Source organism: Mobula birostris, chromosome 6 (genome assembly GCF_030028105.1).
Source record: "Mobula birostris isolate sMobBir1 chromosome 6, sMobBir1.hap1, whole genome shotgun sequence".
NCBI lineage: Eukaryota > Metazoa > Chordata > Chondrichthyes > Myliobatiformes > Myliobatidae > Mobula > Mobula birostris.
The window spans coordinates 24,334,674-24,346,715 of NC_092375.1; the positions used below are offsets into that span (position 1 = coordinate 24,334,674).

At 43.3% G+C, this 12,042-nt stretch overlaps 1 protein-coding gene across 1 annotated transcript in view; it reads left to right on the top strand.

The window, feature by feature from the left end:
* Window positions 1-1,865: 1,865 nt before the first annotated feature.
* Window positions 1,866-12,042, top strand: part of ripk4 (receptor-interacting serine-threonine kinase 4) — a 56,796-nt gene continuing 46,619 nt past the window's right edge. The window contains exon 1 of the mRNA XM_072260031.1: window positions 1,866-2,199. Within this exon, the coding sequence (XP_072116132.1) occupies window positions 2,018-2,199 (182 nt within the window). The 5' untranslated portion in view covers window positions 1,866-2,017. The remainder of the gene's footprint in view (window positions 2,200-12,042) is intronic.

Consider the following 12,042-nt stretch of genomic DNA (forward strand, 5'->3'; position numbering starts at 1 on the left):
GTCCACTCTATCGATGCTTCTCACAATCTTGTAAACCCTCAGCCTCCTGTGCTCCAGTGAAAACAACCCAAGTTTATCCAGCCACTTGTCCTCTAAACCAGGCAGCATCCTGGTAGACCTCTTCTGCACCCTGTCCAGAGCCTTAACGTCCTACCTACAGTGGGGTCCTTCATCTCTGTCTGTCCTTGGCCATCTTCACCATTGTGCCACTGGTATGGTTCAGGGTCCTCATTTCTGCCTCTACTGTGCCAAGTTGTCCTTGGTCTCCAACATTTCCTCCACCCTTCAGAGGTCCAGTGAAGTGCTGTCTTCCTGATGGAGTTGGCCTCTCTTCTAATCACGTACCCAATCCATCTCCAACATTTCCTCATGGTGATTGTGGCCATGTCCTCTTGAAGCACTGAAGGAGTAGGGCATGGTTGGAGATCCTTCTTGTCCAGAAAATATGGAGGATCTTCCAGGGGCTCATGGTGTGGAATGATGGCAGCCTGGCAAGGTTATTCTGACAATAAATTTATTGAACTCAAACAAAAGGGTTCTTGAATCTGTAGGAGATTTCAATTCACTTTAACCCTTTTTAAACTTTTTAATACTTTTTTTAAAAGGCAGTTGGCTTTGTTTGTTACATGTGCATTGAAACACACAGTGAAGTATATCATTGGCATCACTCCCTATGCTGCGTAAAAAGTCACCAGCATTCCAGTGCCAACCTAGCATACCCACAATTTACTAATCCTTTCTCACCCACTTGTATTCGAAATGTGTGAGGGAACTGGAGCACCCGGGTGAAATCCACATGATGACGGTGAGAATGTACAGACTCCCTGCATATAGCAGCAGGAACTGAATCCCAGTCTCTGGCACCGTAAGGCACTGCACTGCACTAACTGCTATCACAAACAGGAGAAAAACTGCAGATGCTGGAAATCCAAGCAACACGCATAAAATATGCTGGAGGAGCTCAGCAGCCCAGACAGCACCTATGGAAAAAGGTACAGTCGACGTTTCAGGACAAGACCCTTTGGCAGGACTGGAGAGAGAGAAAAAATGAGGAGTAGATTGAAAAGGTGGGGGACGGGAGAGAGAAGCACAAGGTCATAGGTGAAACTGGGGAGGGGGAGGGATGAAGCAAAGAGCTGGGAAGTTGATTGGTGAAAGCGATACATCCCTCCCCATCCCAGCTTCACCCACCAACTTGTGATTCTCTCTCCCCTCCCCCACCTTTTCAATCTACTTTTTTTCCTCCAGTCCTTCTGAAGGGTCTTGGCCCAAAACATTGACTGTACTTCCCCCCCCCCCCCCGTTGATGCTGCCTGACCTGCTGAGTTCCTCCAGCAAATTTTGTGCATGACACAAACTGCTATGCTACCTTGCCGTCTAAATAGCGGCATGCAAAGGAAAACTGAAGAAAGGATTGAAGAATTGAAGAAGATGAGATGGAAGGATAGGATCCACTGTAATGTGGAGAAATTCAGCCAGTAAGACACACACTCAACTTTTTAGGAACAGCCTCTTCCCCTCTGCCTTCAGATTTCTGAATGGACAGTGAGCCACTACCTCACTATTTTTGATGCCTCTTTTTGCAGGACTTCTTTAATTTTAATATACATTTCTTATTCCAATTTGTAGTTTTTATCTGCTGCACTGCACTGCTGTGGCAAAACCACACATTTCACGACATGTCAGTGATGGTGAACTGGACTCTGTGTATACCTAGTGGTGAATGTGCCGGTCCCGCACCGGGAATGCGTCATCCGTTACTGAGTTGTGCGTTCAGACCGGCGACGAGCAGGCAAAGTAAGAGAACCGTGAAAAAAATCTGCGAATTCCGAAAGGGTGGTTAACCTTCATGTTGCAATAGGAAATGATGTCAGCGTTGAGTTAATGAACACACCTTGAGCACCTGACCGGAGAGATCGTGGAGCAGTTATTAGTGAAAACAGGAGACTGTACACACACAACGAAGGGGAAGGGGAGACATTTTTCTGAGGAAAGTCAAAAGAAACTTTTCAAAACTATGGAGAAGCAGGCGCAGCCCACGTGGGGAATGGGCCTGCTCAAGACCTTTGACTCTGACGAGTTTGCGAGCTGGGAAAAAGTTGGATCCGGTGGATTTGGACAGGTTTACAAGGTCCGTCACGTTCATTGGAAAACATGGCTGGCTATCAAATGTCCCCCGAGCCTTCATGTGGATGAGAAGTAAGTCATAAGCTTTACGTGCCGCGTAAAGAGTTTGAAGGACGAGAATTCCTGACCTTGGGTGCGCAGTTTTGTAAAGTAAAAACCTAGTCTTTAAATCGATGTAGTTAAGTGAGAAGGCTGTACGGAAAGGTAGTGCGAAAGCTAGCTTTCACTTTAACACACGATCACCTATTTATATATACTTTCTATACTCGATTTAAGGATTAATATATACACACACACACATTATTTATATGTATATATGTGTATGTATAGTCTCCGTGTCTTTGTGGTGTAGCTCCCTCTGACAGTGAAATTCACAGAAAGGATGGTTTCCCGTGGGATTTGATTTGAAGTCGATCCCATTAATGATAGCTGGATCGGTTCCCACATCTGCAAACACACTCCCTCCACACTTTCTCACACCACCCTGCCTAAAAGGGCTGGCTCCTTCTCAGATAAGTTTACATTTGCTTCATTGGGCGCCGTTGACAGCATTATTGTACACAAGCTCAGGCAATGAACATTAATCAGATATTCAGCCGCAGAGGGGCTCACAGGCAAGCCGAATCCTGTCCCACCCTGGGCTAAACACGTACTCTACTTGGAGCCATGCTCAGTGGAATTTGCGCTGAGTTTTCCCACGGTCTGTAAAGATACATATATCCCAGACTGGGATTGAAATTTTTTCTTGGATGTTAACAGAAATGGGGAGGGAGGTGGGTACTGATATTGGCATGGGATCCGCTAACATTTATTGAATGATGGAGCAGGCATTGGGAAAAGTAGGAGACAAGTTCTGCTTCCAGATCTTGCGTTCTTGTATTGGATCTCTCTGCATGCAAGGTCTAACCTTTCTGCTCAATGTAGCCTTTACAGCCTCATGCAGTCTGATTTTTCCAGTTCCTACTACCTCTGGCCTTTTGCTGGATTTACTCTGTGGAATTCATTGGTATAGACGGCTGTGGAGGCCAAGTGTACTTAAAGTGGAGGTTGATAAGTTCTTGATTGGCAAAGTTGTGGGGAGAAGGCGGGAGAATGGGGTTGAGGGAGATAACAAATCAGCCATGATTGAGTGGCAGAATAGACTGGACGGGCTGAATGGCCCAATTCAGCTCTTGTGTTTTATGGTCTAAATCGAGAATAGAGTGAAATGAAGAAATAAAGCATCTGTTGTAGGTGATCCATCCCTGGTGTAAAGCTCAGAGGCCTGATGGTACCTGAGCCAGTTCCATATCTAAGGACCTACAGCGGGAAATAATCGGTCTTTAAGCCGAGTAGTATGTGTGTACTTTCAGGTATTTGCAACTTTGGCCCGGTGAAAGTGGGGAGAAGAGAGTTGTGGCTTTGGTTATGCTGGCTGCTGTACTGAGGAGAGTGAAGTAGGACAAAGTCCATGGAGGGGAGACTGGTCTCCATGATATGCTGAGCTGTGTCCTCAACTTTCTGCTGTTTCTTGCGGTCTTGGGCAAAGCAGATGCCATACAAAGTCTTGAATCCAAATGAGATCCATGGCCCATCTGTCAAAGTTCAAAGTAAAATTTATTATCAGAATACATACATGTCAGCACAGAGAACCCTGAGATTCGTTCTCCTTCAGGCATACTCAGCAAATCTATAGAATAGTAACTGTAAACAGGACCAATGAAAGAGCATAGAGGCAACAGACTGTTGAAATGCAACTATAAATAAATCACAAAAGCATGAAATAACAAGATAGTCGTAAGGTGAGATCACTGGTTGTGGGAGCATGTCAACAGATGAGTGTAGTTGTCCTCTTTTGTTCAAGAGCCTGACGGTTGAGGGGCAGTAACTACTCTTGAATCTGGTGGTGCGAGCCCTGAGGCTCCTGTACCTTCTGTCTGATGGCAGCAGTGAGAAAACAGCATGGCCTGGGTGGTGAGGACCTTTGAGGACCTGTGACAGCGTTTCATGTTGATGTGCTCATTGGTTGGAAAACCTGTGATGTACTGGGCTGAATTCTCTAACTCAACATGGTGAGAGCCAAAGGGTGAATTCCAAATTTCTTTAGCCTCCTGAGGAACTAGAGGCACTGGCGTACTAATTCCACTCCTATGTGTCTTATGGTCTTACACATATCTGGTGGCCATATTTTTAACTGTTTAGGTCAGAATTTCTGGAGTTGCCTTTGTGAGCCTTACTATCGTTCCTTATTGAGAGGTGGGATGAAGCGCCTCTGGGAACCTAACCTTTTCACCAAGCTTTTGATCATTTACAATAATTTCACTCGTGCGGCTTGGTGGCAATGTTTGATTGTGCTTCTGTTTTTTCAGTTTCCTGGTGCTATATAAGTGCAGGTTGTTGTTTTATTGCGCCTGCCCTTTAATTCACCTGGCTTTTTAAACTGCTCCCTTCTTGCTTGTTATTTTTGGTTCTATTGCTACTTTTGTCCCTGCCCTAGGTGTAAGTGTTATTGATCTGGGTGGGCAGTTCCTTGTTGTATGCTGAATGAACATCTCACAAATGCGTATTTGCCTCAGTCAGATTAGTTTCCCAGGGATTTATGGACAACAGCCATTTTAATCTATTAATTTCAGACAGTGTGAGACAGAAGTGATTTACTGTATTGTGATGGAGATCCTGGTCAACAGGCATGATTGAAATGTGGCAGCCTCCCTGCCCTCAAGCTCCTTTCAGAACCTTACTGGGTTACTTTGCTTTTTGCCTCTGTTTATATCAAAGTTAGTTCAGAGACTTCAGTTCAATGGATCCTATAGTTTAACAGGAATAAATCCAGATTTGGTGCAAGTGAAAACGTTGTAGCAGTTCCCAAGAGCAATGAAAATTGTTCATTCTGGTTTCACCTGGCCCTTAGTCATTTTATGGAGTCACAGTACAGCATAGTACAGGCTGTTTGGCCCATCTAGTTTATGCTGAAATAGTATTCTATCTAGTCCCATCAGTTAGTGTTGGGCATGTGGCCAAATCGTTAAGGCGTTCGTCTAGTGTTCTGAAGGTCGCTAGTTCGAGCCTCAGCTGTGGCAGCGTGGTTGTGTCCTTGAGCAAGGCACTTAATCACACATTGCTGTAGTGTCTGTGCAAGGACTGGCACCCAACATAGACTTCCAATCTGCGCCTTGTAAGGCATGAAAATGCCCGACGCAGGCCTCTCATGGTCTGAGTCGACGTCTCCACCCCCATGAATTTGCACTTTGGGTCCAGGCAGCATAATAGTTCAGCACAAACTAGATGGGTTCCACACCTCTCCCATCTGTGTATTTATCCAAACTTCCCTTAAGTGCTGAAATCAAAGTCACATCTTCCACTGGCTTAGGGTTAGAGTTAGGGTTCACAAGAATGATTAGGGTTAAGCTTCTACCGGCAGCTCATTCCACACTCTACCTTCTGAGTGAGGAGGTTCACAAAAATGCTGGTAATGAAAGGGTTAATATATGAAGAGCATTTGATGATTCCGGGTCTGGTACTTACCGGAGTTTAGAAGAATACTGCGGGGGGGGGGGAGGGGGTGGTGGTGGTTGGGGGAAATCTCATTGGAAGCTATTGAATATTGAAAGGCCCAGAGTAGATGTGGAGAGGATGTTTCCTGCGGTGGAGGAGCCTAGGACCAGAGAACACCGGCTCAGAATAGAAGAACATTCCTTAAGAACAGAGATGAGGAAGAATTTCTTTAGCCAGAGGGTGGTGGATCTGTAGGGCTTGTTGTCTCAGGGGGCTGTGGAGGACAAGTCATTGGATATATTTAAAGCAGAGGTTGACAGGTTCTTGATTAGTAAGGACACAAAAGGTTATGGGAAGAAGGCAGGAGAATAGAGTTGTGAGGGACACACTGGCCATGATGGAATAGTGAAGTGGGCTCGATGGGCTAAATGACCTAATTCCGCTCCGATGTCTGATGTTCTAAGTCCCTTGGACAATTACTATCACACTGAGGTGCTGAATAAATAATTGTTGCAGGATAAAAATTCTTGCACAGCATCAAAGAATATACATCCATTGCAATTCTGTAATGTGGAATTTGTGATTATGGAAATATACATTGACCTAATTTTTAAAACATCACCAGAAATTAATTTTATAGAGATTAATCCTTTTAAAGATTCTTAAATATTGTGCAGAAGATTTTTAAAAAAATTAATATGCTTTCTCACTGTAAGACATTGTCTCTCACTGGGGTGGAAACTCATGTATTCTACCATTTCCTCGTCCCCAGCTGGTATGACTAGAAAGTACACAGTAGGTGCCCATTCTTGTTCAATTTTGATGATTTGATATGACCCATCTCCAAGTAATTTATATTCTATCATAGTCTGGTGATTCACTGATTTTTAAACTCTTAACCTTTATTTAAACTCAAGTCACCCTCTCCTCTTCCTTTGAATTAAAAGAAACTTAAGTACAAACAAGAGTAGAATTATCTCAAATATAATATCAATAACAATACAAACCAAGATTAAGATAGACATTATCAAAATCATACATATTGTTAAGCTAGTGTAAAATATATAATTAAAAAAAAGAAACCAGTGATTCTCCTCTTATCAGTTCATGAAAAGGGAGGAAAAAACATTGAATTTTAAATGAAGAAAAAACACACTATATTATATTAAAAAAACACAAAAAAAGGACTGGGCAGTCCACTTTGAGGGTACGACCAGAAAAAAGGAAGACTTTCTGATCAAATCTAAAATTTCGAAAAAAAAAGTTGGAAGAAGTCACCTCTTTTTAACTGCCCTACAACCCTCTGAAATGTCTGCATTCCCCCAGTTTTAGCTTTATATGTCCCTCTCAATTTCATCTGAAGTCTGGAATTTTGCTTGACTGCTGAGTTCCTCCAGCAGATTTTTTTTTGTTGCTTCAGATCGGGGTTCCCAACCTGGGGTCCATGGCATAAATGTGTTTGGGAACTCCTGCTCTAGATTCAAGCATCTGCTATTTCTTGGGTCTTGTCTTATCTCGGGCCCATTTCTAAGAAGATGTGCTGGCATTGGAGATGGTCCAGAGGAATTTCATGAGAGTGATTCCAGGTGTGAAAAGGTTCACATGGGAATATTTGGTGGCTCTGGTGGCTTTAGAGGAATGAGGTGGGTGGGGGAAGTATCTCATTGAAGCCTATTGAATATTGAAAGGCTTAGCGTGGTCGTGGAGAGGATGTTTCATATAATGGGTGAATATAGGACCAGAGGATACAGCCTCAGAATAAAAGGACATCACTTTAGGACAGAGATGAGGAGCAATTTCTTTAGCCAGAAAGGTGAATCTGGAATTCATTTCCACAGACAGCTGTGGAGGCCACAAGTTATTAGCCATATTTAGAGTAGAGGTTGATAGTTTCTTGATTATTACGGGCATCAAAGGTCACAGGGAGAACACAGGAGAATGGGGCTGAAATGGATAATAAGTCAGCAGAGGACTTGATGGGCCAAATGGGCTAATTCTGCTGCTATATCTTATGGTTTAACCTTTCCAGTGAGCGTTACCACTTCAGGCTCTTGGTTTTTCATGACAATACATCCTAAATAAAGGAAATCCCAGGTGAAGGGGCAAAGTCCTTATTTAAGGATATCATTAAACTCAGAAGGATTAGGAATGTTGTGCAGGTAACAAAGGAGGCCTTTGAAAGTCAAGAGAAGCCAAAGGGAAATGTTTGTCAATAGGCCACAGCACAGTGGTAACACTTGTTCTGCTAGCATGTCGAGATGTCCGTGGGGGAACGTTGCCGACTGGCACATTCCAGCTGCAGGAGTACGTGCTGAGGAACACACTGCAAGGGCTTGGTGGGGGAGGGCGCTGTATAGGGTTGTCCCGCTACTGGAGAGTGAGGGGCCAGATTGGGCGAGAAAGCCCCTCGATTGTGGAGGTGTACCACTCCAGGGGGCTGCATGAATGGAGACATTAAGGAATGTAACCGAACAGTACACAGTATAATGCACCAAGTCTCAGCGTAAGAATGAAAGGCACGGCTCCGTTCATTCTTGTAATTTTCAAAATTATAAATAAAGTATATTTTGATATATAAAAATGCATTCACTTTGGAAGGCAAGGATGGATTTATGTTGTATTCCAGAGTCTACAATAAAAAAATCTGAGCAAAGTCTGCATTACCACAGTTCTGTCTTTCACATGGGCTGTTAAACTGGCATTTCAATGACAATCTCTGTATTTTCATCAGGATGAAGATGGCAGAGATTGTCATTGAAACGTTGGTTAAAAGTGATACCTGTACCCGGCTGGAAGCCCAAGAAGAGCTTATTCATCATATACTCTAGGAAAACACTAGATCCTTTTTGAAACCGTAACTAGAAGTTAGAACAGCAAATTAGACATCACCAACATCCTGGCCAATATTTATCCCTAAATTAATATCAATGAATTATCTCGTCATTATCCCATTGTGTTGTGGGATCTTGCTGTTTCTTAAGAAACAGTAAAATACTGCAATATCTATCAATGTATCAATGACGGACATTGGTATAGAACACGGGGACCGACCGTTCACATTACAAACAAATTCCCAGCTATTCTGCCGAAAAAATGGCCACATCCTTGCATTTCCTCTGCATTTCCCATGCCTACCTAAGAGCGCCTTAAATGCCTCTTTCGTATTTGCCTCCACATCTACCTCCACCACCCCAGCAAGCATATACCAGGCACCCATCATTCCGTGTTTTAAAAATAACTTGCCCTGCATATCTCCCACCACCACCACTCTCCATCTTGCCTTACTGTATGTCCTCTGGTATTAGACATTTCAACCCTGGGAAAAAGATACTGGCTGTCTATCTATGTCTGGTCAAGAACTTTGCGATGTCAAGGTTAATTGCATCATGTTGGCAAATCTTAATGCAAATATATTTTCTCATCCTCTTCTCTCAGACAACAGCCCAGTTTGTTTTGATAAGTGTTCCTAAAGTCTGAGCAATTTCTTGTAGGTTTAAATCAATATTTAGTTATATTAATTTTTCATGTTCATGACTTTCAGAAAGATAAACAGCTCATTAAAAATGAAAAGGGTATGTCAAAACATTCATACTGCTAATAACAATGACATCAACACTATTTCTTTAAGAATAAATGTATTCAGTCATCACTTTATTAGGTACACATTCTCACTAGTACAAATATTTAATCAGCCAATCGTGGAGGCAACTCCATGCATAAAAGTACGCGGCCATGGTCAAGAGGTTCAGTTGTTCAGACCAAGTATAAGGATTGGGGAAAAATGCGATCTAAGTGACTTTGACCGTGAAATGATTGTTGGTGCCAGACGGGGTGGTTTGAGTATCTCAGAAACTGATCTCCTGAGATTTTCACATACAACAGTCTCTAGAGCTTAAAGGGAATGCTGTGGAAAAATGAAAAGACACTGAATGAGCAGCAGTTCTGTGGGTGAGAACACCTCGTTAATAAGAGAGGTCAGAGGAAAATGGCCGGACTAGTTCAAACTGACAGGAAGGTGACAGTAACTCAAATAATGGCGAGTTACAACAGTGGCTTGCAGAAGAACATCTCTGAACGCACAACACGTTGAATCTAAAGTGGATGGGCCACAGCAGCAGAAGACCATGAACGTACACTTGCGGTCACTTTATTAGGTATAGGAGGCACCTAATAAAGTTGCCACTGAATATATTTTTGTGGACAGGTAGGGAGTAGAAATTATTGCAGATAATTCCAGTTAACTCTTAGTGGTTTTTTGTGGAGATTGGAGGGGTGATTTTCAGAAGATAAGTGCAGTCATGAGTGTGTATACTTGATGACCTACCCCTGCTTCTACTTTCCTTCTTTCCCTTAAGGCTAATGGAGAGATAATTTCTTTACTTAATTCTTCTCAATCCACAACATTGAAGAATTGGGGAAGTTTTTGTTTAATGGGGTTCATACTGGGAGAGAACATTGCTTTATTCTTTGCACTGTGTATGAAAGAAAGACTTGACAATTTTCATTTTAGACCACAAGGCACAGAAGCAGAATTAGGCCATTGGGCCCATCAAGTCTGCTGTGCATGAAAATCCCAGGAGATCACCAGTGCACCAGTATCAGGGTGCAGATACTCAAACCACCCTGTCTGGCACCAACAATCATTCCATGGTCAAAGTCACTTGGATCACATTTCTTCCCTGTATGGATGTGTGGACAGAACGACAATTGAACCTCTTGGCTATGTCAGCTTGCATTGAGTTGCAGCCACCTGGTTGGCTGATTAGATTTGCATTAATGAGCAAGTGTACAGTGTACCTAATAAAGTGGCCACTGATTGTACACCAGGGTGCAGTGAAATTCCTTGTTGGCATGGAGCTCATGTTGTAAAAAGTATACAACAATAAATATAGTCACCAGCATCATAATTTCAAATCTGCTCTGCAAGGGAAATTCAGTTTGGTCTTGTCATTCCTTCCTTTATAATTGCTGGCATTTCCTGCAGAAACCTTTGCACTTCTCCACTCTAGGTCTTTTGCACAGCATTATTGTACACAAGCTCAGGCAATGAGCATTAATCAGATATTCAGCCACAGAGGGGCTCATGGGCAAGCTGAATCCTGTCCCACCCTGGGCTAAACATGTGCTCTAGCTGGAGCCATGTACTGTGGAATTTGAGCTGAGTTTTCCCACAGTCCCTTCAGATCCATATATTCCAGACCAGGTTGATAATTTTTCTTGGATACTAACAGAAATGGGGAGGGAGATGGGTACTGATATTGGCACGGGATCCAATATTGAATGATGGAGCACGTGTTGGGCAAAGTAGGAAACAAATCTTCCATTCTTCTTTTGGATCTCTCTGCATGCAAGGTCTAACCTTTCTGGTCAATGTAACCTTCATGGCCTCATGCAGCCTCTGATTTTTCCGGTTCCTACTAATTCTAGCCTCTTGCTGGATTTACTCTGTGGAGTTCATTGGTATAGACGGCTGTGGAAGCCAAGTGTATTTAAAGTGGAGATTGATAAGTTCTTCATTAGTAAGGGTGTCAAAGGTTATGAGGAGAAGGCAGGAGAATGGGTTTGTGAGGGATAAGAAATCAGCCATGAGAGATTAGATTAGATTATGAGGACATGCAGTCCTCTTTTATTGTCATTTAGTAATGCATGCATTAAGAAATGATCCAATATTCCTCCGGTGTGATATCACAGAAACACAGGACAGACCAAGACTGAAAAACTAACAAAAACCACATAATTATAACATATAGTTACAACAGTGCAACAATACCATAACTTGATGAAGAACAGACCATGGCACAGTAAAAAAAAGTTCAAAAGTCTCTCAAAAATCCCACATCTCACGCAGACGGGAGAAGGAAGAAAACACTCCCTGCCATGCCTGACCACAGTCGGACTCTGAGTTATCTGAAAACTTTGAGCCTCCAACACCGAGTACCGAGCACCATCTCTATCCGAATGCTTCGACCTCAGCCTTGGTCGCCAGCAGCAGGCAAAGCCGGGGATTTTGGGGCCTTCCCTCTGGAGATTCTCGATCGCACAGTAGCAGCAGCAGCGAACTGGGCATTTCAGAAGTTTCTCCAGATGTTCCTCTGTGCTTCTCATGTCTGTCTCCATCAAATCAGAATTGTGCGCAGCATCCTACTTACAAATATGATATCACTTCACTGGAGAGCTGCGCGTGCTGCATGGCGCCGCCATCTTCTCCTCCCGCCTCCCGCAGAGCAGACTTAATGGGCCAAAATGGCCTAATTCTGCTCCTACATCTTATGGTCTAAAGCCTCTTGTGCCTCTGTGTGAGGTTCCTTAAAATTAGGGGGTGTGATGGGTGAGCAGACAGTTTAATATCTGGTGTGGAGAAGATCTGGGTGGAGTGTCGGGTTGGTTTTGGGGGGTAGATTTGCGAGCGGGAGCAGTGGGTCAGCAGTGTGGTGTGTGCAA